Source organism: Sphaerodactylus townsendi, linkage group LG09 (genome assembly GCF_021028975.2).
Source record: "Sphaerodactylus townsendi isolate TG3544 linkage group LG09, MPM_Stown_v2.3, whole genome shotgun sequence".
NCBI lineage: Eukaryota > Metazoa > Chordata > Lepidosauria > Squamata > Sphaerodactylidae > Sphaerodactylus > Sphaerodactylus townsendi.
The window spans coordinates 93909883-93937846 of record NC_059433.1 but is presented as its reverse complement, the minus strand read 5'-3'; the positions used below and the strand labels follow the sequence as shown (position 1 = coordinate 93937846).

The window sequence follows — 27964 nt, the reverse complement described above, 5'->3', positions numbered from 1 at the left end:
TTGTATATTTAGCAAAATTAGTTCTGAAAGAGTACACCCCTTGAAACACTTCTGGGAACTGCTTCTTTGCAGTTATTTTGAAACACGAGGTGTCATTTTGCATTTTCAGAAATGTCTCAAACTGAAGAGAATTTCATCACAGATATTTTGTGTTTGTCTCAATAAAAGTCATAGTACTATGGAGTATTAGGTTTTCTCCTTGAATGGACTGCAGTCTTACAGTAGTTTGCAAAAACTTTTGCTGAATTAAAGACTGGCAGTGTTACATAGCTGAACATTGGTGCACTCAAGGATATGGAAGAATATTACATGGGAAACTGACAAAGGAGGTTCATTAATTTCTGCCTCTGCTGAAATTAAATTTGTCTGTTTGTCCTTCTGCCTTTGGGCAGACTAACACATCTACTTTTCTTCTTTTCCTTGGACATATTTAGGAAAAGGGTTTACACTCAATCTCAGCAGGTTATTTTAAGATCTCTCCTTCCAACTGATTTTAAATTGTCTATTTAAAAAGAATATTTCATCTTTGGGGTAGAAGCTGCTGAAAGCAGATTGAGTGGTAGAAATCCCACAGTCCAATCCTGTGATTTAACTGTGCGCATAAGCCTTGCAAACTCACAGGGCTACTTTGTTCAAGTGTTTCTCCGCACCCATCAAATTCTGTGAATGGTATGAAGGCACCCTTCCCACAACCTTTTAGGCTTGCATTTTATGAGGAGGCTGTCGTTCAAGGTAGAGCATCTGTTTTGCCTGCAGGAGGTCCCAGTATCTCCAGTTCAAAGGGTGAACTAATATCAAAGGGTGAACCAGTATCTCCACTTCAAAGGGTGAACTAATATCAAAGGGTGAACCAGTATCTCCAGTTCAAAGGGTGAACTAGGTGATGCAAAACATCTCTGTTCCAGGACCCTGGTGAGCAGCTTTCAGCCAGAGTAGGCAATTCTGACCTGGTAGGTCAGTGGTCTGGCTCAGGCCCTTTCTGCACAGGCCAATAAACACAGGTGTAGGATGGTAAAAAACTTGTTTTGGGGGGAACTTTGCACAGATCCTGCCTTAAAATGAATCTGCCCCATTTTATTTCCCCCAAACAGGGTTTTTTGAGAATTGCGCTATTAGCGACTCTTTTCAAAAATCCTGGGTTACAGTCGCTTGCAAGCTGATGGCCAGGCAGGAGGCGCTTTATTTGCCTCCATTTTTCTTTCTTTTTAAAATTTTGTGACTTACATCTACATAGCTACGCAGATGCAGATGGTCGTATTGTGAGACATCAGCATGGCTGCAGGGGTTCATTTGTGCATGATGGTGTAGCTACGCATCGGTGGGAAGTAAATTAAAAAAAATAGATGCATGTGGACTGACTGCAACCCGTTATACTTCAACCCGTTATACTTCAACTTTAACTTCAACTGACCTTTATTAGGTATATCCAACTTGTTATACAAGTGCTGTGCGGAGAGGGCCTCAGCATAAGGCAATGATGTGCACATATAGTTGCTGCTCCTGTGGTCGCATGATCCTAGCCTCTTCTCTTTTCTCTTGATTTGCTTCATTGTGTACCCAAGCCCACAGTGTTTGGTATGACAAAATAAATACAAAATGACCCTTCATAGAGACTGAAGCTTATGGTGTGGCGCTGCAGAAAGTTCTTTGTATGACTCAATAAATCCATCAGTTGGGTATTTTGTGCCTGGTTTATTATGACTGTTTTTTAAAAGGCATTTTTCACACATTTAAAATGGGATAGTATGAACCGAGGTTTCCAGGCTGTCCTGAGTTTGTTTACTAGAAAGGTCAAATGATGGGGAACTGGGTCATCTAGTGTGATCTCAATGTTCTATGAGAGCAAGTGTGTGAAACAAATATTTGGTGTGTTTTTGAATGACAAAATCATCTGGCATGGTTTAATCCTAATGTTTACTAATGGCATTCAATGATCATTATGATAGGTTTCCCCTCCAGTCTGCTAACTACAATTCTGGGACACAAGGCAAGAGAATCTTATCATATCCTTCCTAAAATACCCTCAGATTGAAGAATCTCCATCTAAAGAGCATGACTTTCCCCCATCCCAAACGTAGTCCAAACGCTGCCTCCCTGAAATGTTTCCCCTTTGGCAAAGGGGACCCCTCCAGAAATAACTTGCAGAGAGAAGCCTAGATCTGCCATAGTTTGGGGATACATAGCAAAAATCATCTGCACTCATGGTAATTTTAGATGGGATCCAACCCATAGTATGGCGTTTTAGATTCTAATACTATCCCTTAATCAGACTGGTAACTAAATATTCTTGTTCATCATCATAACTTCTTTGTGAAGTCATTTTGGCTCATGTTTTAAAGATTGGGAACTGAAGATAAGAATGATATAACTATTCCCAGGACATCCAGTGGGTCTATGGCTGAACTGAGAGTTGACCATGTGTCATATCCCAGTACAAAGAAAAGTGTGAGTTGACCTTCAAAGTGGATTTGCACAGTATAGATGGCAAAATGCAGGTGCACAAGTTTAATAAGAAAACTGCTATATTTCTCCAATGGAGGAGGCATGCAGGATTGGATCCAACCAGCTCTTTCAGAGGTGAAAGGAGGAGCATGGAATATGCATGGCAAAATCTGCTATATGGGATGGGAACAGGGATATTAGGTGAAACTGACTGGATAAATCTGGCTGGATCCATCTCTTAGCCTTTGTGTATATATGCCATCTATGATACATAAAAACAAAATAGATTTTTTTTAAGGATGTGCCAACCTGCAGTACGGAAGGCCAGTGGCGCAGTGTTTGCTTTGGTTTTGTGCTGTAATGTATACAGTTCTTCTCAGTCGGGGTGCTACACTGGATAGTCTTAGTTTCTGCTTGTTGATAGAATACTAGAAATGAAGGGTTCCAAACTAAGATATTCTTGTAGTTGACAGAAATTGCTGATCTGAACTCTAAATTTCCAGAGCAGAACAGAATGCATAATTTATAGAGTTGCCCATACCCTTCCACAGTGAATAACTTAACATTAGGCTATGTGCTGGTTTGACTCATTAGTGTTAACTTATGTACATGACACTTCAGAATGGCAACTATGGTTGAAAGTGTAGTCTCCAAAACTGAAAAGTAACTCTTCTATCTTTTAACAGTGGATGAAGAATCTCTTGGTTCTCACAGAACAACAGGCAGAATCTAAACTCTTTTTGTAAATGGCTGAATGTATGAGGGATGCTTTCAAACATGATTATACCTTCAGAGTAGAAATTAGATTCAAAAATCAGGGAAATGGATGGGAGTTGGTGGAAAATTGTAATCAAGGACTGTGCTGACTTTTTATAAGGTCGACATATGTGAAAAAGCTTGGAAAACTTCAGGACAAAAAAACTTTGCAAGAGCATGTTCAACAAATTATTATACGTGCACTCTACAAAGTAACAAAAGCCATTAACCCCCCCCCAAAAAACAGTCTAATGTAGCAAATCTTAAATCAATCCCTCAAAGAAAACAAAAACATGTTCCCGAGAAGAGGAGTTGGTTTTTATACCCTGCTTTTCTCGACCTTAAGGTGTTTCAAGTGACTTGCAATCGCCTTCACCTCCCCACAACAGGCACCTTATGAGGTAGGTGGGGCTGAAAATTTTCTGAAAGAACTGTGACTAGCCCAAAGTCACCCAGCAGTGCTCATGTGGAAGAGTGGGGAATCAAACCTGGTTCTCCAGATTAGAATGTGCCACTCTTAACCACTGCACCATGCTAGGCGTCATGTCTGCTTTTGATTTTTGTGAAATAAAAATCAGTCCACCACAGAATGTAGTTTGCTGCTTTGAGATGAAAAAGTCAAATTATTTTTAGTTCTAGTGGTTACCAAATATGGAGATGCTTAAATATTTCTTGAAAGTCATATTAGGAATGAAGGTGGGAGGTTTCACAGTTGCCCTCTCTACTAGGCAATGTTATCCCTGGATCACAGCAACTGGGGCTTTGTTGTAATGTGTGTGTCAGATCAGGAGCCTTCTTAGAAGGATTGCAGCTCTCAAAGATTTCTGCAGAATGTTGTAAATTTTGCAATCCAAGGAAAAGCTGATAGGAAGGATTTGCACGGCATTTATGTAAGAGAGTAATCGTGGCCATCATACTGTAGTCTTTAAAGCAATTAGACCACAAAAAGTTGAAACATCATGAAGCATCAACTGTACTCCTCAAGTGCTCAACACTTATTTTGCTTGATAGACTGATGTGGTATGTATTTACTACCAGCAATGGAAACTCAAGCTACTTTCTGTTTCTGCATCTGCCAATTAACATTCTGTGTAAATGTACCCTTCTTTTGTACAACCAGACTGATTCAACATCTGTTTTCTCAGAAAGGAACCCACTGAGTTCCCTGGAACTGCTTAATATGTGTATTTAGAACTGAAGCTGGAAATCCTTTTAAGTCCAAGTAATTGGACATAACTGGGTAGTTCTAAGACTGAGCAGATATTTTATCGGTACGATCTAATATTATTGAATGCAGCTGTGTAAACTTTGTTCTTCTTGGCAGATAAACAAAGGTCCAAGTTTAATATTTCAAAGATGGCTTGCAATTAAATTGGTCCCATGACAGCTTTTAAGCAACGTTACCTTCAAAAATTAAATGGAAGTAGCAAAGAGGTCTCCATTTATGATCTCCAAAGAGGTCATCCCACTTAGGGGCCCTGCCTTTGTGAGGATGCTCTCCATGGGAGAATAACTCAATTTCCTGCATTTTTTTGCCCTTCCATATGATTAAAAGCAGTAGAATTTATGAGAAGAAGAATAGCTTATGTAAAGTTTTCAATTTGCACCAGTTGCAGCATTCAAGTGTCCTTGGGTTGGATCCAGATTAACAGTGCAGTTGTAAGAAGTTCCCCGATCTTTGGAGGGGAACCTATTAGAGGTCTCTGGCCCAAAACACATCCGGCTGGCCTCCACTAGGGTCAGGGCTTTTATGGCCCTGGCCCCCCTCTGGTGGAACAGGCTGTCTAGAGAGACCAGGGCCCAGCGGGACTTGCAGAGTTTCCACAGGGCCTGTAAAATGGACCTGTTCCACCAGGCATTTGGCCAGCCGGATCAAGTGTGATCCCATTTCATCTAGGCCTCCGGTGGGCTCAGTTGGGGGGGGGGGGTCATCCAGCTGATCACAAATTCTGATCCAACATTATGACATGCTGGTTCTTATTACGCATAGAGTATGCAGAGTCCTTTTCTGACCATAATAATGCCTACTTAACACTCATATGTCAGATTCAAGAAGTGAAGTTTTCCCCATTGCTTTTCAACTTCACAATATCTCTGTGTGTGGAAGTAGATTTGGCATTGAGTGCATCTTGTAGGAGGTGCGAAGGCTGTTTGCCACATCACTCTGAGAGCAGGGCTGCAATTAACAGAATGGAGCCATTACCTCTGTGTACTTCAAATGACACTCTTTTGATGGGAGAGTGTGTGAAGTATACAAATTAAGGCATTATAAAGTAACACAATTTCCTGGTTTCAAAATCAATATTACCCAACAAAATCAATCAATATTACCCAACAAGTCTTTTACTTGTTGTATGACACAGCTGCAGTGATTCAGCAGCTGCTAATATACAGCTATCCCAAAACAGTACGGGAATTGAGATCACAAAATGAACTTTGCGCAATATGCCTCGCCCTTCCAGCAGAAGTGAATACATCTTTTCACAGGCGAAGCAGGCACGATTGCGCTTTCTTCTGCAGATGTCAGTAACTATGAGTTGTTGACTCAACACTGAAATCTTACAGTAATGACTGGAAGGTTTTGACTAGTTTTCCTGTCAGATTTTGCCAGGATTTATAGGTAATAGATATATCGGAAAGCATCTTGTGACATCTTGGTTGTTGTATATTGTGTTATCAGTCCTGTGAAGTTTTAATAAGTATATGTCAGAAATATTAAATGACTTGCAGTACTAGATGCCTTGATAATGGGGAGGTCTCCAGCCATTCATCCTTTGGAAGGCTTTCCACACTTAGAGTACCTGGGATAGAAATATCTTGGCGGCCATGTTCTGAATGAACTTACTACCAGCAGGCCCTTCTCTGCTGAATTTACAAATTCAGACATGCAAGGCAAGTTAAAAATGTTGAGTATGCTCATATTTGTAAATGGTAAATTATGTTCTGTCTCAAGCTAGTTGGTGTTTGCTCAACCTTGTCTTGTCTGTGAGTGGCTCATATATTCTGGGTTCTTCAACTGTAGGATAAGGTACATTCTGAGATCTTCATTTTCTCCTTTTTCATTGCAGAATGGCAAGTGCCGATACATTAAGGACTCTAAAAATCAGTTGTGTTGAGCTGCCGTAATCAGGTCTATAATGGGAGGAAAGGGGGTTTAATTGCTTTTCCCTGTTAGAAGTGTTCCAGGATGGGTTGAATCCTCATTAAGGCTTGTCTGTACCTCCTAGGTTCTTAAACTAGCACAGTACAGGAACTTCTCTCCCCCACCCTCCCTTGTCTTCTGGGGCTAAAAGACTCATTATTGGGTGAGAAAGCAACACAGAATAAAAGGGGTAACAGTTTCTACAGCTTCATGGTCCCAGTAGACACTCTGCTTTGTGGCTGCTAATTAGGGCTAAATACTTTCAATAGCTTATATAGTTTGGCCCCCAAGATCCTGACAGACATACTTATTTGTAAGCAGGAAAAAGATGAAAAGTAGCCATATGGCCCTATAAGGAATTAGGATATTCCAAGCTCCCTTTCGAACATCTCAATTAAACCATCTGCATTTAAAATCTGGTAGTCTAGGAATGAAGAGAGGGAAGGCAAGTCCCCTGAGAGTCAATACCTAAAGTAGATAGGCATAGCTTTTGCCAATAAGAGTCGCTGCAGGGAACAGCAGGAAAGCATTTCTGATAAAAAATAATTTGAGTATCCTTTTGCCTTGGTCTACACATTCACATGCACACTGAATCTCTGCCAGAAAGGTGGTTGTTAGGTTGAAGGGAGGTCTTAGAGTGCAAATTGAGGACTGTGGTCTGTATAAAGGGTAAGGAACATCACTGGTACATCAGTGCTGAGTTGGGAATGACCTTTCATACACATCTTTGTCCTGCACATAACTAGATCAGACACTGTGTTAGGGCATTTCTGCACTGCAATCTTTATCCATTTAGCTGCCATGGCTTCATTCAAGAAACCTGTTTTATGAGGAGGGTGGAATTTTTAATTAATTTTATTGGATATAGTAACTACTATATTCAGTTTCTATTTTCAGCGTCACTGGAAGGAATCCATGACAGTTTAGGTCTGGATTTGGTTCAGATTTCCACTGTGTGGTTTGACTGCTGTTGTGGTTTGAAGAGGGCCAAATTCTTTGTCCCAACTAACTTCGGCTTTGCAATTAGTCAGTTGGCTGGGTTGAAACAATTCCTCCTGAGAAAGTATTCAGTATTTAAAATGGCTGCCTATTGAATATGTCTATGCGCAGGAAAGTGGAAAAAGAATAAAGTGATCGATTTGTAGATTCCCATGGGCTGCTAGAAAAGTCTGTGGATTCAAGTCCTGCAGAGGGAAATGGGAGATTGTTGACCTTGTGTGTGGTCAATCATATCCATGGTAAGATACCATCCTGGTTTGTGATTTGTTTTTCACATATTCTGAGCATCTGAGTTGTACGGAAGATTGCTCAGTCTTGGAAAACAAAAATCTGTCTTTAACCTCTTTCAAAACCCTGTTTTCTTGTTCAGATGAGGCTGAGCATGATAGGTTATTTTACAGCCCGATCCAGAGCTGGAAGCGGCAGGTCGCAGTGTCACTTCAGTGCTGCCCCACCCACTCCAGGAGGGCTTCTCAGCAGTGCAGGGAAACTAAAAACAAAAAAGCCTCCCTGTTGCTGAAGAGTCCTCCATTGGTTTCTATGGGCATACACCACCCAAACCCCAGCAAGCAAAGGCCAGGAGGGAGCTGATTAAGGTCGGCTCCACCTCCCAACCCAGCCCCGGAATGCCCCCAGCCACACTGGTGTAGTTTTTTTTTGTGCCAGCAGGCCTGGGGACAAGTGGCGCCTTCTATGTTTGGTGTTGTGGAGCTGCTCAGCACCTGGCTACCTGGGTGAGCTGCCCCTCCACTGGTGCATTTGCTCCTTGCATTGGCAAGGTGGGCACCCACGCTGACGCAGGGTACATCATCTCCAGAGGGACTGCCCAAGAAGAAGAAAAAAAGTGTTTTTAACAAACTGCAAGTTGAGGCAGATTCCAACAAGAATCCCCCAAATCACGAGGGGTGTGTGTGTGTGTGTGTGGGGGGGGGACAACTGATATATCAAAGAACTTCCTCCCACAACTGTAAGTTCTTTGGCCTTGACCAGGGGTCCCCAAACTACGGCCCGGGGGCCAAATGTGGCCCCCTGAAAGCATTTATCCGGCCCGCCAGGCCTGGCGGCGATGGCTCCATTCATGTGCAGTGGGGGCTCGAGGGAGAGGAGGAACCGGCCCCAACGGCTGTTGATAAAGTGACATGATGGCACCCCCAAATCTCCATGAATTTTCTGACCCAGAGTTGGAAACCTTACACGTGGCAACGCCTGCTCCGCCCTTCCCTCTCGACTACTCCATGTGTTGCTCTCAGGCTTTCTGTTCCGCCTCACTCCCATTGACATCAGCCAGGCTGGCGAATCGCTCGCTGGCTGTTAGGGAGGAAAGAACCCAGGAAGATACCTGATCCCGGGTTAGATGGAATGCTTCATTGGGAAAGTTCTGCTTTTTTTTTTACAGGGGAAGGTATTCCACAGCCTCCCCAACAATATTTGGAGCCCACCCTGTACTTGACATACTTTGGTCACTGTTCTAAAAACAGACCATGACAGAAAGGCTGAAAGGTGAAATCAAACATTTTACAATCATTTGTGCATAGGAATTTGTTCATAGTTTTTTTTAGTCCGGCCCTCCAACAGTCTGAGGGACAGTGAACTGGCCCCCTGTTTAAAAAGTTTGGGGACCCCTGGCCTTGACAGACCTGCCATCTCACTCCCTGACAAGGTCACTTTATATGTCATGGGATAAAATGATTTCAATTAGAACAACCACATTTTGAAATGGCAACTGGGCCTGCTAACAAGCTGAAATACCAGCTATCCAATGTTAACGGAAATGTCTTTCTGGTTTATCGCAAACTGGTCTGTCAACTGGCCTAATCCAGCATTGCATCCTGGCCTGTCATCTACCTGCCAGGTGCCAACCATCATTGTTCCTGTATTGCAAGGACTATCACACATAATAAAAGAGATTTAGAAGCTGAGGAAAGATCCTACATGAGGATAATAGGGCCTGCTCATACATGCACATGTCCTTTGTTCTCGCACCACATTGTGAAGCACAGACAAATGGGTTAATTGACTCAAACTGAGGATTATGCTTAAGGTGATGTGAACGGTTCTGTCTGGCATCTGCTCTGCGGTGGCCCATTCATACATGCAGGGATGAATAACAGGCATTAATAAGTGTCAGCACAAACTAGCCCTACATTAACCCCATTAACACATATCTCAGCACACTCAAAGGTGTTTGGGCATGTGAAAATTCTGTATTGGGTTGGATCCAGTAATCTTTTCTGCTAGTAAAAGGGGAGGAGAAAATCCCATTTGACCTACCAAAAGGGCTATGCTGGGAATTATGAAACTTGCATGGAACAAATATCTGTGTGATGGATGCTGCAGAAAGTGAATGGAAATTGAGAAAACTGTATCTAATCCTAGAAAATAGCGGATGGCATAAAAAACATACACTTCAGATAACAGAAATTGAAGTGTGGTCATGAGCCATGCTGTTAGAATTGGAAGTAAAGAACTTTGTGCTGTTTCTTAACCCCAGCCTTCAGAGGACGACTTTAGTAGAGAGACAGAAAGATTAAATGGTCAAGGCACTGGACATCCTTCCTCTACTGCTCTGACACTATCCCTTTGATGTGTAGACTGGTACACTCAGGGACTCTTCCTTGCTGTTCCTTCTCTCCCCTCCCCTCACAGGTACACTTCTCCATCTTGCAACCAAGAGGGTAGGATTCAGCTCCTGTATTTCCCTCCATCCTAGTTAGTTAGACTAGATTAGGAAACTATATTTATCCTATCCAGAAATGGAGTTCCTACAATAAATGTAGTATGTTAGTTCGAATGGACAATAGGTTCTGAGTTATTTTTAACACAACACATTGTACAACCTTTTGAGTTCTGGAACTCATCTCAGGCAAGATGTTACAAAAGCAAGGGGGAAGCAAGGTTCACTTTCTTTCCTTCCTGTTGGGGGCCAGGGCCATTTTTACCTCCCAATCTGCCCCTGCTGAAAGGCATGGCACTTTGGTAAGTCACAGCCCTGGCCCCAGGAAGGACAGCTTGAGTGGGAGTAGCTTCCCTGTAGTGCAGGTATGAGGAGGAGGAGGATCATGGAAGCTTCCTCATGGTGTGGGGGAAGAAGTGGTAGCTTCCTCACAGTGCAGAGGTGAAGAGGCTGGATGGTGGCTTCTCTATATGTGTGTGGAGTGGGGCCTGACATAATTCACCTAGGGCACTGAAAATCCTGGGAAACTACTGCTAATGCATCCCCAGTTATAAGATTTCTTTCAAGTGCAAAGCCACTTTCCCTTACAAGTAAGTAGTGTCAGGAATAAGTGGTGCAGAAGCTACCCAACACAATTGGATGTCTGTGTGCTCAGTAAGGGCAACTTCCAATTTCACTGACTATAGAGCTAATGAATTACAGTGAACCAAAGTTAGTGGCACCCAGAAGACCTTGCTGTTGCGCCTTCCAATCACTCTACCAGTGCAAGCATTTTGATGGTGAATGGCAGATAAACATAATAAGGGTTTCTCTGTTGAAAGGCATCATTTTGATCCAGTAACATGGGAGAAAAGTTATGGAGACTGAAGATCATTGGAAATTCAGGGTGGGGTTATTAAGGATGGTGTCATTAGGCAGGGCAGCAAATTAAGGCTGAACTTTGTAAGTCCGGATTGTGACTTTGAATAATTGGATTTTCATAGCATCTTTTAAAGAAAATCGCTCTGGATGCCATCAGGAGAGCTTTTAGTGCCCCACTCTCCCCAAGAAAAAATCAACAGGAATCACTAGTTCAGAGTTTATTGCACTTCATACAATTTTGTAAGATAACATGATGGAGGTGATGGTGGGGTATGTTCACCTTGATATGAGTTAACCAGGAAATTACAGGGAAATCACAGCACAGAACTGAGTGGACAGAACTGAACTGATATCAGTCTTTCCCAGAGGCATATCTAGGGAAAATGTAGCCCGTATGTGCCCCTCTTCCCATGTATGGGCAGTCATCCTCCCCCACCACGACCAAACAATTTTTTCTGCAGGTCTTGAAGTCAGTGTATGGACCTGGGGGGGGGGGGGAAGGAGGAGGGGTGTGGGGAGCAATTTTCTGCCCCCACATGACTAAATGGCTGTAGCCAGGGGACCACCCCATATGTTCCCCTGGGCGGTACACCCCAGTCCTGATTACTGTAGACACTGGCAGTCCCTCAGCGTGCACACACAGTGCCATCTGTGAACACTCAATCAATCAAAAAACCGTATTGTCGAAGGCATTCATGGCCTATTCAACTGGTTCTGGTAGGTTTTCCGGGCTGTGTGGCCGTGGTCTGGTGGATCTTGTTCCTAACATTTCGCCTGCTTCTGTGGCTGGCATCTTCAGAGGTGTATCACAGAGGAAAGTCTGCAGGACACAGTGTGTAACAGACTTCCCTCTGTGATACACCTCTGAAGATGAAGGCGAAACATTAGGAACAAGATCCACCAGACCACGGCCACACAACCCGCAAAACCCACCAGAACCTTTTATTGGCATAAGTTATACTGTACATAGAGAACAAAATATAAAATATTGTGTCAAATATATTAAACTTGGAATTAATATAAATCATTTAAAAAACTCATACAACGGTGTCTGGATTGAGACATCTTAAATTACACCTGAGTCCTGGTCAGACATCAAAAACTGGAAAAGTTTGCTTAAATTTTTCTTGGTAACAATTATAGGTCTTATTAATCTATTCTTAATTCATCATAAAGTGCATCTTGTACCTGGGTATAAGATGCACCACTATCTTGTGACATCGTGGAGACAGCACAGGTTAGTTGCACGTTGGCCTTTATCCAATTTGTGGATTAAGAACAAACACAAGCGATTGGAGGGATTAAAGTCATGTCATTCAAACAACTGAGCTCATATTGGACTACTTAATGATTAAAAGCTCAACTATGTGTTTATATTTTACATACACTGTTTATCTTTTCACTTCAACTTTAAGTTTGTCAGGGATGTGCCAAAAAAAAAATAACGACCCAGAGCTGGAAGGAATGAAACAACTTTCTACATGCCATCCAATTACACCTTAGTGAGGATAACTGTGTTTAGGATGATGGTGTAAGGTTGCAAGAAAAAAAGCTTTTTTAGTTCAGGGAAGTTTTGATTGTGAGGATTAAGGTCCACACAAAGTGAACCTTTGCCAAATCCACTCAGTTTGTCATTCTCACCTCCGTGTTTTGGTGCTACTGAAATTATTACATCAACCTTTGTTCAGTATTGATGCCAATGTGCTCTCTTTTTGTGATATTGCAGCTATCTGAAGACTTGTTCTTTACACAGCAAGTGTCTGTTCCTTAAGCTTTTAAAAAGTGCCTCCTCCACTTCATTTCAGGGACACTTGCTGGACTTGCTGGAACTTCCAGATTCAAATCCTTCCTTTCATGAAACTCTCCCAACCTCATACTCACAGGGTTGTTGCAGGGATAAAATGGAGAAGAGATAAACTATTCCTGCTCTCTTTTTGAAAGACAGGCTAGATAAAAAGGCGCATCTTAAAGAAAATTAACCCTGGATAGGCCAGGTGAACCTGATCTTGTCAGATCTCAGAAGCTAAGCAGGATCAGCCCCAGGAAGTATTAGGATGGAGACCAGCAAGAAATTCCAGGGTTGCTATGCACAGCCAGGCTATGACAAACAGCCACCACTTGTCTTGAAAACTCTATGGGGTTGGGTTGTCATAAGTCAGGTGGGATCTGATGGCACTTTCCTTGACTGCACTGAATTCACACGTGCCCCCGGATCACTTTTCTACCTTTCCTCTTCCACCCCATTTGGAACCAGAAAAGTAAAGTTTAAAGTCGTTTGCAAGTCTCAAGCATGGGGAGGTGACCATGAGATTCCAGCCTGGGTTACACCTCCATTAGCATTACTATTGCAGAAACAGCAGGGGATTTTCTTTTTCTTGACTCATGTGAGCCTAGGTAATGGGACTCTGTGTGTGTGTGTGTGTGTGATTGTTGCTTAAACTAATATTACTTGTACCTCGTTTTTAAAGGAAGGTCAATTGACACTAGCATTTTTCATCCCTTCCTTCCGCCTCGGACAACGTTTGGAGGACTTCGGTCTGGACTCTGCACAATGGGCCAGCTTCACCCGGGCCGGCGGGACACAAACCCAGTCTCCGATCACACACAAACGTCCCCCTTCTGCACGCCCTCTCCCCGTCGCCCCGACATAGTGCACCTTCTTCTTGCAACAGGGCGCAGTCATGAAAAAAAAGAGAGAGAACTGATGTGGCTCATCTGCTTCCTCATCTGCAAACCGCGCCGGGTTTGGAGGGCAGTGGAAAGAAAGGCAGGTCGCCCCAGCCCGGCCACGCTGCTGCTGCTGCTGTATGGGGCGCCGGCGAAGGTGAAGCCAGGGCGCCCTTTGGCACGGCTGCCCCGCCTCTCCAGGTCTTGCCAGCGCCAGGGTTCCCTCCACCGGCGCCCTTTGGCAGCCAACCTGGCGTGGGGCAAGCAGGCGGGGAGCCCAGCCGCGCCCACCCCACCCCTTCCCTTCCCCGAGGGGGGGGGAACGGGCATCCCTGACGTCACCCTTCCCCATTGGCCCTCCGCCGCGGCACATGGCCCGGGCCACGGTATAAAACCGGCTGCGGCGCCCCCACCCACCCGTGCTCCCCTCCCAGCAGCCTGGTCCAGCCTGTCTTGTTAGCCGGTTGAGAGTTCCGCAAGGCCAGCGCGATGGCGAACCCCGAGGTCTTCCTGGGCAAATGGTGCCTGGCCTCCAGCGAGGGCTTTGAGGAATTCATGAAAGAATTGGGTAAGGCGCAAAAAGGAGACGAGGGCAGAGGGAAACCTTCGGCGCTGAAGGAGGGGATTGAATGAAAGGATGAGCCGGTGGAGTAGAGAAGGGGAACCAGAAATGTCTGGTTGCTCAACAGGCAACCGGGGCAGGAGATCTCTCTCAAACTACGCCCAGAGAAGGAAAAACCAGGGAGGAACCTCCTGTTTCTATGAGATGTTTAAAGTGGAGCGGTGTGTGCATTTCCCCCGCAGTTAATTTATATGACAGTAGATCCAACCAAATGAAATGACTGCTGATTTGGGGTTCTACCATTGCTACTTCATATGGTCTGTGCATAGTACTGTATGTAACTGTAGCCCAGTGCATTGTGTATAGGCTGTGCATAGGATGTAATCAGAGATAATTTTCCTGGACTCTCTGCAACTGCAGCAATATGTCCCAAATACCGTTGTGTTGCTGAGTTCTGTGTTTCTCCACTACATGTGGGTATGGTCTGTCTGGCTCCATTAGGAGCAGAGGATTATGAAGAGGAAAGACGAGTTAATTCATTCCCCTCTCCTGGAAGCACGCTTGTCCCGCCTTGCTCTTACGCCATCTAGGATTAGCAGCTTTGGGTCTCATTTTCTCTGCCGCTGAGGGAGCGAATGCTCTGTCCAAGGTCTGCGGAGTCTTGCTTTTAATAACCCGTGTACACAAAGCGGCTTTTGTCCCAGACATAATTTTTTTGCTGATGGATGAAGAAAAGGCTCAGACCATCTGGATGGGACAGTCAGTATGTAGAAGGACTCCTCTGTGTGTGTGTGTGAGAGAGCGAGAGAGGGAGAGAGAGAGAGAGAGAGAGAGAGAGAGAGAGCGAGAGAAGGCAGGGAGAAGGGACAGGGTCAAGAGAGGATGTGGTAGACTGACTGGGTTGCTTTTTTTCTCTGAATCAGCAGTCAGCAAAGCCTTCGAGCACAGTAGACTTTTCATGGCATGGTGTCTGCATATATCAGCAGGAGGAGTAGGTGTACAAAAGGTAGTCTCTGATGGATTCCCCACTGAGAAATTAAGCCGGATACACCTGGTTCCAAAAGAAACAGCATCTTTTTCATCACGGTTTCTCCTTCCCCACTGCAGTGCGTGTCTAATGAGACCTCAATGTCTATCGTGGTTTCAAGCAATGTAAACAGTCCCCACGAACATGCGATCTGCTCAGCAGGTCTGTTCTTCCTCATCCTGATTGGCTGTTGTGTTGGGGCAGGAACTTTTTAAAAACTTTTTTTTTCACGCAGCTGCGTAGGTAGAATTTTTCTGCCTATGCGTTTGAGCAGCTTTCTTCTGATTGGCTATTGTGTTGGAGCGGGAACGATACTCCACCTTCGTCTTGTTTTTTGTGCGCAGCTACGTAGATGCGCGACTTCACCATTCCAACTCTTTACCTGCGCAGCTTTGTTGGCACAGAAGGCTAATTTCAGTTTACACAGTTGGCACAGAAGCGTTTCTACGTAGCCACGACCGGTGCATAACAACAACAAAAAAGGCTGTGTGCGCTTTACGCACAGCCCACTGTGCTCTGATTGGCTGGAAGGCTACATGTCACTCCCTACGGCGGGAAAAATAAAGCTACTCTGTCCCCTGAACCTCCCCACCAAACCGGCTTCGGTGCGTGTTTTTTAAAAAGCTGGACTTCCATGCAGGTTTCCAAAAAACATGTGATAAGGGGGAGGGTGCGTGCCAGAACTGGGATGAAGCCGTGTTCGGCACTTAAGCAGTGGGGAGTCCTTGCTTAAACCGTGATTTTTTACATGAGTATCACATGATAAATTGACTGTGGGGAATCAACCAGAGGGGCCATTTAGTACCCTCCTAAGCAGAATTGTACCTCTTTAAGACCATTGAAGTCAAGACTGTAGAAGGTTGTGACTCCTTGGAGTGGGGCTGGGCTGTAACTGATGACAGAATCAGCACCTTTAGTCAGGGTGCAACTACTAAGTGTATCTGGAGCACTTATTGGCTTCCCTTACACTTTAAAAAATAAGGCTTTTTAGACATGTGAAGCTGCATTATAGACAGTCAGATAATTGGTCTATCGAGTTTCGAATTGTCTGACTGTCCAGGGTCTCAGCTGGGAGTCTTTCACATCATCTGATGCTTGGCCCTTTGACAGGAAATGCCAGGGACTGAAACTGGGAATTTCTACAAGGGCAGATGCTCTGCTGTGAGGCCACGCCCCATTTCCAGACATATTTTAATGCAAAGAACAAATGCTTCTTTTCCTATTTAGAATGGGAACATTCTTAAATCACTGGTAACAAGTTGTGCCACCTCACTCATTAAAGTCTTGATCTTCACCCATTTGATTTGATAAGTCTGTCTGCATAGTTTCTCTGGGTGGATTTTTAAAGACACAGCTCCCTTTCCACCCCTTTAGCTTCCATGCACATAGTGGTTTTACAACCACTAGAAAGGCTACCAAGCTCCTTTATAAGACAGCTAAGCAACACAGAGCTTTTGAATTTAAAATAAGTGGTTTTATTCAGGTTGTGGATTTCAACTCTTCTTAATAAGAATTGTTTATAGACAATAAAATGTACACTTGGGTTTGGGTTGCGATATTTCAATTGGTTATGAGGAAAACATGTTTTCTTCACTCATCTGATGTTCCACTGGGAAATATGGGAGCCACTGAAATATGGGAGCCACTGGGAAATATGGGAGCCACTGAAAAATAGTGAGGAGAGCCAGATACAGTCTTGTTTAGAACAAGATATTCTGTCACATATAACTATTTTGCTTTGGTTATATTGTTGCAGGACTGGAAAAATACTTGCTAAAATGGTCTTAATCACAAGAGAAACAAAATTTAGCCTAATATTATCTTTGTGTTTTTTTCCTAAATGTTCAGTAGTGCATTCATCTGATTAGAGAGGAACAGTTTTGTATTGCACCTGACAGATCTGCCAGGTTCTTCTGTGTTTTGGAGGCCAGAGTTTCAGCTGGAACTGAATCTGGAAAGGATGACAGTTCCATTAATTAAAATCTGTCTGTCTTCTCAGAATCTTGCTCCTTTATGTACTTGGGGTTGATTATACCACATAATTAATTGCTGGCTCTTGAGGAGAGCACTGTATGTTCTGAGCTAAATTATCTGCCAGTAAACTTAACATTTGCAGAACAAGCTGAATTCTGTGAGCCAAAATATAAGCAAGACAAATTAATGGTCAAGAAGTTAGAACCAGGGGTGGCCAAACTGTGGTGCTCCAGATGTTTATGGACTACAATTCCCATCAGCCCCTGCTGGCAAAGCGCCATAGGTTGGCCACCCCTGAAAACAGATCAGCTAAACTGAATCTCTTGCGTTCAGAGAAAGTGCACCTAAAGTGGCCAACCTCCATATGGGCCTGGAGATCTCCTGGTATTACAGTTGATCTCCAGACTATATTGTTCAGTTTCCCAGGAGAAAGTGGTTGCTCCCCAAATCCTGCCCTCCCCAGGCTCCACCACCAAAAAATGTCAAATTATTTCCCAGTGCAGGGCTGGCATCCTTAAGTGCACAACTGAGCTGACAAGCATGGGCACAGGGTTTGGCCTCCATGGCCTTCTTGTGTTTTTCCAGAATCATTTGGATGACCATGGCAGGAAACAGAATGCTGGACTAGTTTGACCTTTGGTGCAGTCACAAGGGCTCTTACTACATAGAGAAATATTACCTGCATGCTTTTCTTAACTTTTCCATAGGAAAAAAATGCTGCAATATTTCTTTAATGAGAGTTAAAGTTTATTTATTTGTTACTTTTCATCCTGTTTTCCTTTAAGGATCTCAGGACAGCAATCATAGTTCTCTTCAATGTATTGTCGAAGGCTTTCACGGCCGGAATCACTGGGGGGCTGTGTCGTTTCCGGGCTGTATGGCCGTGTTCTAGCAGCATTCTCTCCTGACGTTTCACCTGCATCTGTGGCTGGCATCTTCAGATCCTCTGAAGATGCCAGCTACAGATACAGGCGAAACGTCAGGAGAGAATGCTGCTAGAACACGGCCATACAGCCCGGAAACCACACAGCACCCCATAGTTCTCTTCCTTTGTGAGGCAAGTAGGCTAAGAGAGGGTAACTAGCCCAAGTCCACCCAGTGACTATGGCTATATTTTCATCCCCAGTGGCTCGATACTTAATACCTTCTTTTCTGGAAACATGCAGTCCTAATCTAACCTGAGTCAGTGTGATGTAGTTGTGAAGGTGCTGGACAACGAAGATCCAGGTTCAAATCCCCACTCTTCCATGGAAAGGTCCTGGGTGACCTTGGACCAGCCACACACTCTCAGTCTCGACCCTGGGAAGCATTTGGATGGGAGCCCTCCTAGGAATACCAGGGGTGTGATGCAGAGATAGGCATTGGCAAACCACTACTGAACATCTCTTTCCTTGAAAACCCTACCAGGGATCACCTTAAGTCAGGCTGTGACTTGACAGCAAATACCCCCAAAAAATCTAACCTACCCCATTGGGTTGTTGTGAAGATAAAATGGAGGAAAACAATGTAAACTGTTTGAATCCCCAATGGGAAGAAAGGTGGAGTAAAGTGGAGGTAAATAGATTGATTAATTAATTAAATCAGAGACCCACTGACTTTAGTGAACTTGGAAGGGTGTAACTCTGCTTTGGAGCACACTTTTAATGATTCTAGGCAGCAGATGCACCTCTAGATATTCTAGTACCCAGTTAAATATGCATTTATGCACCTGCCCCATCCTTTGCTAACTCATGATTTGCTTACTCAGTTCCTGATGAATCACTATCGAAAAGAATGGCATCTGTGCTGCTATGAAACCATCTTCTGGAGTGATTCATATACAATGTAAATCTCACTTGAAACTGCAGCCACCAAATGATGAACAAGCATGTTTTTTTTCCTTGACTTGGAAAGACTTTTGGTAGTGAAGTGTGGGAAGACTTAGTACCAGAGCAGGAAATCTAAGCAGTCCCCAGTCTGCTGTGAGAAAATGAAGACTGGACATCTTTAGTTAATTGGTCCCAGAGCTCCATTCTACCCAGAGTTACACCCTTCTAGGAGTGTAAGTTAAGAAGAGTGCAACTTTGGTTAAGAAGAGTGTAACTCTGCTCAGGATGGCACAGCATTGAAGTGGCTAGTCTGGGGAAAATTTCCAGAAAATTCTCCTATTCCAGCTAATAATTTAATCATTCAAAGGAGAAGAAGGCAAATATGCTATATACACTCTTGGAACATGTACAAGCACTGGAGTTTGTCCATGCTTCATATCCTATAGTTAGTACATTTTACCATGACTGATTTGCAGCACAACAGCCTTGGCAACTCCAGATTAAATTTACCTACATGTGGTAAGATTTTTTTTTCATGGAAAAATACAGCATCATAAAATTTCTACCTCATATCACTGGCTATAAATCCATTAAGAAGTAGTGACTCTGCTGAAACATCATATTCTGCAATTTCCTATTGATTTCCACAGAGTGAAATGATTGCATTTTAAAAGTAAGCATTACTGTATTATCTTACTGTATTATTAACCTCTCTCCAGGAAGTGGTCTGAGCAGATTATAATATATAAAGTTGGAGTGTGAGTTTGAGTCACTTTTATTGCAATGTATAGATTCATTTTCTGGTGGCTAATAAAAACCTAACATATAATTAATTATAGGTGGAGCCAGAACTCATGTTCTAATATGCTGACATTCTGTACAAAAGACCTGTTGGACCTGTAAGGCAGAATGAACTAACTTTGAACAACCTGTTTCCTGGCATGCTGCAATGCATCTGCTGATTCACCAAATTTCTCTTGTCTTCCCCATGTTTGATAATTGAAGTTAGGTAATATCTTCTCAAGAAACACAGTGATTGAGCCTGTATCTTTGTAGGTGTGAGCATGGCCATGAGGAAGATGGGAAGTATGGCCAAGCCAGATGTTATCATCAGCAAGGATGGAGATACATTCACAGTGAAAACAGAAAGTACCTTCAAGACATCAGAATTCAGCTTCAAACTGAATGAGAAATTCATGGAGGATACGATAGATGGCCGAAAAACAGAGGTAATTTCCTATAATGTGAACCTGGCTGCCTCATACAAGCCCATTAGTTCAGTATTGTCCATTCTAACTGCAGCTCTCTAGTCTGTGTCAGGAAAAAAGGTCTTTCCCACCACTTGTTTCCTAAAAGTTTTTAACTGGAGATAGCAGGGATTGAATTTGGGATACCAAGCCATGTCTCTTACTGAAATTTTCTTACCAAGACGTTTTCAGTGATGTTTGCACCAATATCTGACCTTGAACACAACTGAAAGCTAATATTGCCTTTGATTAGACTTCCTTTTTGAATTTTGTCACATGGGCAAATAAAACAACTTTCTTCATAATTGCTGTACTGATAACTGAAAGAAGACTCAGATGGACATATTTTTCACTCAATTTGTGAGTACATAGTGCATTCTAATTAAATTGCTACTAATCAAAATTTAAATACCAAAATTATGAAAGCTAATGAAGCTTTGTCCTGACGTGGAAGGCCCAGGGTAGCCCGATCTCAGCAGTTCCCGGAAACTAAGCAGGGTCACTATGCAGGGGAAAGCAATGGTAAATTACAGTGTGTGAATGGCCCCAAGGGGTGCACTGACTGCAACTATGTCAGTACACCGCCGCTCACCCACCTGTGCAGAAAGGGCCTTAGTCTCTTGCCTTGAAAATCCTACTGGATCGCCATAAATCAACTGAAACTTTATGGCTCCTCTCTCTCTCTCTCTCTCTCTCTCTCTCTCTCTCTCTCACTCACTCACACACACACACACACACACACACACACACAATGAAGCCTTACTGCTGTGTATTTCAGGCCTTCTGATTTTTGGTGTCCAACAGGTCTACTGCATCAAGCCTGTAATAAATTGTGTTGTTCATTGCTGATGGGGTGGTTTTAGTATCCATGTTATGTAGGGCCGATAGAAATTATGTCTTTTCTATTAAAACATAAATTGTGGTAGTGGGAGATCCCTTGGCAACCCTAGTTATATATTATAGTGAAGGGTTGGAAACATGGGAGTTACAATCATATGACCCTGTATTTTCTTTTATGGAAAACTGCTGTTGCTTTTCCTGAGGCCTTCAGATAGGTCAAGTTAGAAATCTAGGTAATTGAGGAACTAACTAAATACCAAAGTTTCTGTATTCCTTTTGCAGACCGTTATAACGTTGGGTGACGATAATGTGTTAACCCAGGTCCAAAAATGGGATGGTAAAGAGGCCACGATAACCAGGAAGGTGGTAGATGGGAAACTGATTGTGGTAAGTGGAGTGTACCCCTCAATTCCATGCAAAATCATAAGCAATAGTGACATAAAGTACATTTCTAGCACAAGCATTCATGTGTTCCTGCTGTGCACCACAACAAACTGGAGTGTGATTAAAGGTTTCCCACCACCCAAACCTTCAACTTCAATGTTCAAATGGTGGAAGGAAGAATGAGAACAAACTATCTGTGTCTGCCATGGATAGTTGGGTTTCTGGTAGCCTCTGTTTCCACACCACAGACAGTGACAGAACGACTTATGAGTGAACCTTCTTTGTTTTCCAGGAATGTGACATGAACAATGTGAAATGCACTCGAGTTTACAAGAAAGCATGAAGACCCTGGTCCGCCCTTTATATCGGGAGGTGATTGATGGACAGTTCAGTTCAAGGCATAAAGCTAGAAACACTCCGTATTGTTTCTCATTTTTGTCTCCCCACATCCCGAAAGAATCTGTACTGTATTCAATTAAATTTCCAATCTGTTATACATATTTTGAGAAGTATTAAATTTGATTATAAGATGTGATCTTGTAACTGCAGTAGTTTTTGGAAGTGTTTTTTTGTCTTTTCTTATATGAAGTTCTGAAAAAGTATAGATACGTTAGGTAGTGGAGAAGACTAGCTTGTTAATTACATTCTCTGTAGGCAGGCCAAATGTAATATTGGTATCCCTTAACATCAGTATGTCTTATGTCTTAGAAGCTTAGCACTTTCTTATCACCCCACTGTAGTTTAATCACCTACTGTTAAAGTCATGTCATTCTCACAGCTATTACAAAAGCAAGGGACAGGTGCAACAAATGGCATGCATCAATATGATCTTACATTGGTGGTGCTTTTGTTGATGAATGACATTCTCACAGCTATGCCTGACTAAACTGAAAACTACACATAGCTCTTTGTGACTCTTGAGTCCATGGTTCCAATGAAGCACTATTGCTCTTTCAATTGCATTCCTGCCTGGATCAGTTGGAATCCTTGCCTACACACATTTGCTTTGTTATAAGCATTTCCTTTATTTCTTATGACATCGGGACAGCCATCTTTCCTTTGTTGCCTGCAATATGCATGAAGGTGGTTTCATCTGATGCTGCGGTTCCAGTGTTGCTGTTCTGCTTAGCTCCCTGAAATTCCCTCAGGAGGCTGCAGACTGTTTCAGAAGAGCCCAATTTTTTCTCCTGTATCTTACTTTGTCATGATGGAAAACTCAAAAGACTAGTCATTCTGTTTATGTTGCTTACCTTTTCAAAGACATAGGAAAGTATTTAAGTCTTGAACAGATTTTTAATACACTTAACTGAGGTATATCACAAAACCAATGGCACTGAAAGCGTTTAACTTGGAGATATTGAAAAGTTTTTCTTGAAATAGAATATTTATTCCTGTGTATTATTACCTGGTAACAAGATATTTAAAGAGCATTTTTATACATATTTGCCATAACTAAATAGTTCTTTCTCTTCTACAATGAAATATTAGGGCTGATCCTAAACCAGGTATTTGTTTCTAAACCATTATAGAAGGTATTCATTTCCTAGGAGTTGCTTACAAAAAACATTTGAAAAAAGAGGAGTGGCTAAATCTAAATGTGTTTTTAAATATAAAGCTTCAGGTCTGGGTCACCAGGAATCAGTAAAGTCTTCTCCAAGCATGGCTGCAAGGGAGGGGGAATGAGGGTTGAGGACTCAAGAGCCCTGAAGTTGGATAAGGTATGATTTCAGCGTTTTGGATGGATATAGTGGGATGGAGGAGGGCAGAAGGAATCTGTACCTGAAGGCCTATAGTGGGAGTTACCTGCTTCCCATTGTTGGCACTACTTGAAGTTGGATGTGGTACTGTTGTTTCAGGGAATTGATATGCAGTGGCATATCGACAAAAAATGGAGCTCGGGGCAAGAAATGAGTTTTCCGCCCCTCCCCCCCACACCACCAAGCAGAAAATTCATTTCTTGCCCTGGGCTCTATGGGGGGGAGGGGTGATTCCCCTTGCCTGGTTCATCGCCACACCGTCTGGGTTCCCCTGGGCCCCATCCCTTTCTGGCTTAGGCTGGGGCCCTGCAAGGAGTCTGCCCCCCCACATGGTACTGCTGCGTCGAGCTGTGGTATTCCTGGCCTCTCCCTTCTCCGGCTCCTCTTCTCCAGCGGTGGGCCCTTTGGCTTCAGATAAGTCCCATTTGGCCTTGCAGGGGCACCGGGTGAGAGCTGGGGCAGCATGGCTGCTCCCAGTTCTGGACACTAGAGAAAGAAGAGGGGTGTGGGAATGATTTTCCACCCCCAAGTGACAAATGGTCATTCCCCAGGGACATTTGTCCCCACATGTCCCCATGGGCAGTACGCCCCAGCTGATGTGAAAGTTCATTTGAAGGCTTTGTACTAGTTTGAAGGTCTCAATAACAAAAACTACAACTTTTCTCCATGCTAAATTAATTATTGTCTGATATTTATCTTACTGTGTAGTTCAAAAATGTATTGTTTTTCTGCAATATTCATTGCCTGGATTCAGTTCTGAAATGCCCTTGGTTTGTGATACGCTTTACTCTGGATTATGCCAGTTAATTTATAGATCCTTCTGCTATTCAGGTCCTATCTTAGCATATGGAAATCAACAGGGATCAGTGGATTCCTTCCGTCATTTATTTGTGAAGTTCTATCCTTTGAGAAATAGTTACTCTCAAAGTTTAGCAGGAAAGGAAAAAAGTAGCCCCTCCCACAAAGCTATCATTTTGGGTTTTGTTCATATGGGATTGATTTAGCTTACTGAAGAGTTCATTTCCAGGAATGTTATTCTTTTTTTTGAAAAAGATGTGAACTGCGATTGACTTTTGTTTGGAAAATATCTACTGAAACACTTTGCATTTCAAAGCCTATTTTGCCACAACGATTCAGAGAAAATGAGCATCATGCAGTCACCAATGTGTTATGCCTTTAATTTCAAAGGGCAAGACTGAAGCAATTCTAATCCAGTTCTTCTTAATGTTATTGAAAGTGTTTAATTTTACTGGTCTGTAGTTTATATCTATTGTTGCTCTGCAGCAAGAATGCAAACTCTCCTGATGTCAAATAATTCTCTCCCCCACTGCTTCCTGAATTAATTAAAAAGGCCCAGGACAGATTATTTAATGCTGTCAAACCAACACTAAATGGTTATCTTAAAAGCTAAATAGATTGGTACTTAACAATCATAAAATCATTTATGGCATATGCTGTGTTCTCAGTATCAGCCAGTGCCTTATTTACATTGATTTTCCAAATAACAGATATCCAATTTGTGTGTGTGAGAGAGACAGATGGACAGACAGAGACTGTCACTGAATAATTCTATGGGATTCTATGAGATACAGAGAGCAGTTAAGCTGAACATTTTAATTTAAACCAGCTTTATCCATACCTTGGACAGCATTTCACTCATATTCCTGCAACAGTGTTTTGTATTAGCAGCATATGTGTAACATTTCATGGTGTTGTTTCTACATTATAGTTTGGCACTGAAAATATTCATGCTGTCATTTGGACCAAATGAAGACATATGCAGCTGCCTTGAACCGAGGGCTGATTCACAAATTGCCCACTTAGGAAACGTATGTATGGTTATAGGAACATGTACATTTCCTCCATTGGGAAATAATAGCTCTTGGAGCCATTTCGAATTTTAAAAAACTGCACTTCAGCTTCTTCTCCTTGTGAGCCACAGTCTAAATCTGAATCGTGCTTGTGCATGAGTAGAAATTAAGTTTCCAATAGGGAACCTCCAGGATCCAGCTGTCAGAAGTTCATGGTGGGTAGCATGCAGACTCCTTAATGTGTGGATTATTGTGTCAGACCAGAGGTGGGATCCAGCAGGTTCTTACCAGTTCCCGAGAGGGGGTTACTAATTATTTGTGTGTGCCGAGAGGGGGTTACTAATTGGGTCTGCTTTTCCATTAGAAATCCCATTAGGTCCAAAAATCATAAAGCCCTGTTGTTTCCTATGTGGCTGGTTAGCGAAGGTAGAAAATGGGAGATAATTCTCCCTGTGGGGCTGTTTTAAAAACATGTTTTAGTAATATGGTAAAGTTCCTTGTTTCAGGAAAGTATCCTTCTTTTGATTTCTAGAAACAAAATTAAGTATTTGAAAGTATTAAGTATTTGACAGGCAGTCAATTAGAGGAGAAGTAGTTGTTTCTGTTGGCAGTAGACGATAGGACTTGCTATAATGAGTTTGAATTATGGACAGAAAGAGACCAGCTGGAAATTAGGAACTTTTTTTTACAGTAAGAGTTTTTTATAGTAACAGAGAAATCATCAATGCCCCGCCCCCGGAATGCCGGGCCACGCCCCCGTCGTGCCCCGCCCAGCCCCAATGGTGCTACGCCACTGTTTGAATCCCACCACCATGGGAACCTGTTACTAAAATTTTTGGATCCCACCATTGTGTCAGACCATTGATCCATCTTTCTCCATGGACGTGTGATGGCTCCCCATAGTCTCAGTAAGGTTTTTCTTAACATTTGCCAACTAACGTTTTTTTAATCTGAAAGGACTAAATCTCAGATCTCCTGCAAACAATATTGTCTACTACTGAACAACATCCCCTCTCGTGACCTTAAAAGGGAAGCCGGAAGGATGAGAAATAACAAGCATTAGTAATGATCAAGTATTCATATTAGCTTTACATCAAAGTTCAGGCAGTACAAGCTAAGGCTTGACAGATATTAAAAGCAATGTGCAAAGTAAGTTAGTCTGTTCAACTATCAGGTTTGGAAGTTCCATGACAAAGTTGAAATACAGTTAAAAAATTCCTGTCAACTGTTTCCCACCGGGCTTCTTGTGGATGGAAGTTAGATGTTTTGGGATGGGGTAGGTGAGGGAGTAAACACTTAAGAGGGTATCTGGGGTAGCAAAGTAACCAAAATGCCACTGAATGCCAGTTCTGGAGGGCAACATCAAGGGGAAAACTTCGCTTTTGTGCCCTGTTTGTTGCCCCTCTAGATCAATTGGTTGACTTTTGTGAAAAATAACGTAGGATAAGATGGGCCACTGATCTAACCAAGACATATCTTATGTTCTAACCAACATCAACATTTGGTATATGGCCCCTGAAGAACACATGTTGATATAAACATGAAGTTAAACTTGCATAAATCTGTTCTACAACAGTATCATTACATTAAAAGTGTTGGGGCTTCATATATGGGGCTTCAACTATTTCAACTGTTAGCCCCTCCTTCATTAAAAGGACATCATCTTCAGTACCATAAAAAAACTGGTCAGTAAATTTACTCTTCCAACTCTTGAGGCACTCTCCTTGCCAGGAATAAAGATACTGAAAGTACTATTAGTAATGAATTAGTTACACATTAGTCTAGAAATGAATTGCTTTCAAATTGAAGTCTATCAATTATTGAGCCCAGGAGAGTCTTTGTTCACTTTCTTCTAAGTATATCTGCTTAAAACAAAACCAGTATTTTTCTGGTGGTGTATGAACTGTTTTAACTATGTTTGTTGAATACAACTTGGTAACCACTTTTGTTATCCATATTGAGCCTTCATTTTTTGTGGTTGGAGCAAGTGGAGTACATATATTTTTATAAAATTAATAAACACATTTTCAGATTATCTGTTACATGATTAAAAATTCAAAATGTGGGAGGACAACTCTCTGGATGTTTTCTCTCTTCTAAGAACATCATTTTTTCATTTAGATCTTTTGCCAAGCCAAATCAAGTTATTAAACACATCTTGCCAAAATGTTAAAACTTTTGAATGCACAAATATAGATACTGTTTGAAAAAAGAGTACAAACTATAGAAGAACTGTTGTTTTTAATACATTTAATGGCTCAATTTAATTTCTAAGCCATGAAAGTTCTGATCATTTTATTTTATATAATCTGATGCTGTTTTATTTTTGCTGCTTTTGTGTGTCATTTGTCTTCTTGTTTATACTGTGTAGAGATAGTTTTCAAACCTGTTTCTTCTCTCATCGCCTTTGTTAGATTTCTGTTCCACATAGCCCAATTAGAGGAAAAAATTAATTTTTTTCTCTGTGTTTTGATTTTGTATCTGAATTTATTTTTACCTGAAAAATTCTAGGTCCCCCTCCCCAATGGTTTTATCTTTCAGTTTCATAAACCAAATTTCGTTTGATGGTAATTTGCATTATTATCTTCTGTGTTTCTGAGATGACAAAATGTTCCCACTGAATTGGCAGCATTTTTCTTTTTTACTTTATTGCTTGCTTGAGTAACTCTAAAAATGTTTTGATTATAATTTGTTTAAATTGAGAGATGTCCATTCCTTTTCTAGGATCAGTAAAAATAATAAAAGTTCACATACTTTCCTATGAACGTTATCATTATATGCTTCCTGTGAATTTTGTTCTAATGGACTAAGCATGTGATTCTTGACTGAGTCTTTGATGTGGTATATACTTCTGATGTGGCCAGGCCCTTGGATATAGATAGGTGGTGTTTGTTTTGCTCTGGCATCTTAAGAAGCAATTGAAGTTAATGTAAATAAAACATGTTCTGTGTGATAGATTCCTTCCTTCCCATACATCAAAGCTGGGATCCCTGAAAAATATATGCCAGAAAAA

The 27964-nt window shown here is 42.3% G+C and overlaps 1 protein-coding gene and 1 long non-coding RNA gene across 2 annotated transcripts; both read left to right on the top strand.

Annotated features, from left to right (window-relative positions):
- The first annotated feature begins 541 nt into the window (after positions 1-541).
- Positions 542-27721, top strand: LOC125438960. The gene is made up of 3 exons (XR_007245441.1): positions 542-556; positions 10428-10432; positions 26833-27721. It is a non-coding gene; the product is annotated as an uncharacterized LOC125438960 (long non-coding RNA).
- On the top strand, positions 13908-21913 carry LOC125438958 (fatty acid-binding protein 5-like). The gene is made up of 4 exons (XM_048507721.1): positions 13908-14109; positions 19969-20141; positions 21282-21386; positions 21676-21913. The coding sequence occupies exons 1-4, from the start codon at positions 14031-14033 to the stop codon at positions 21724-21726; spliced, it is 408 nt and encodes a 135-aa protein (XP_048363678.1). The 5' UTR covers positions 13908-14030; the 3' UTR covers positions 21727-21913.
- Positions 27722-27964: the final 243 nt, after the last annotated feature.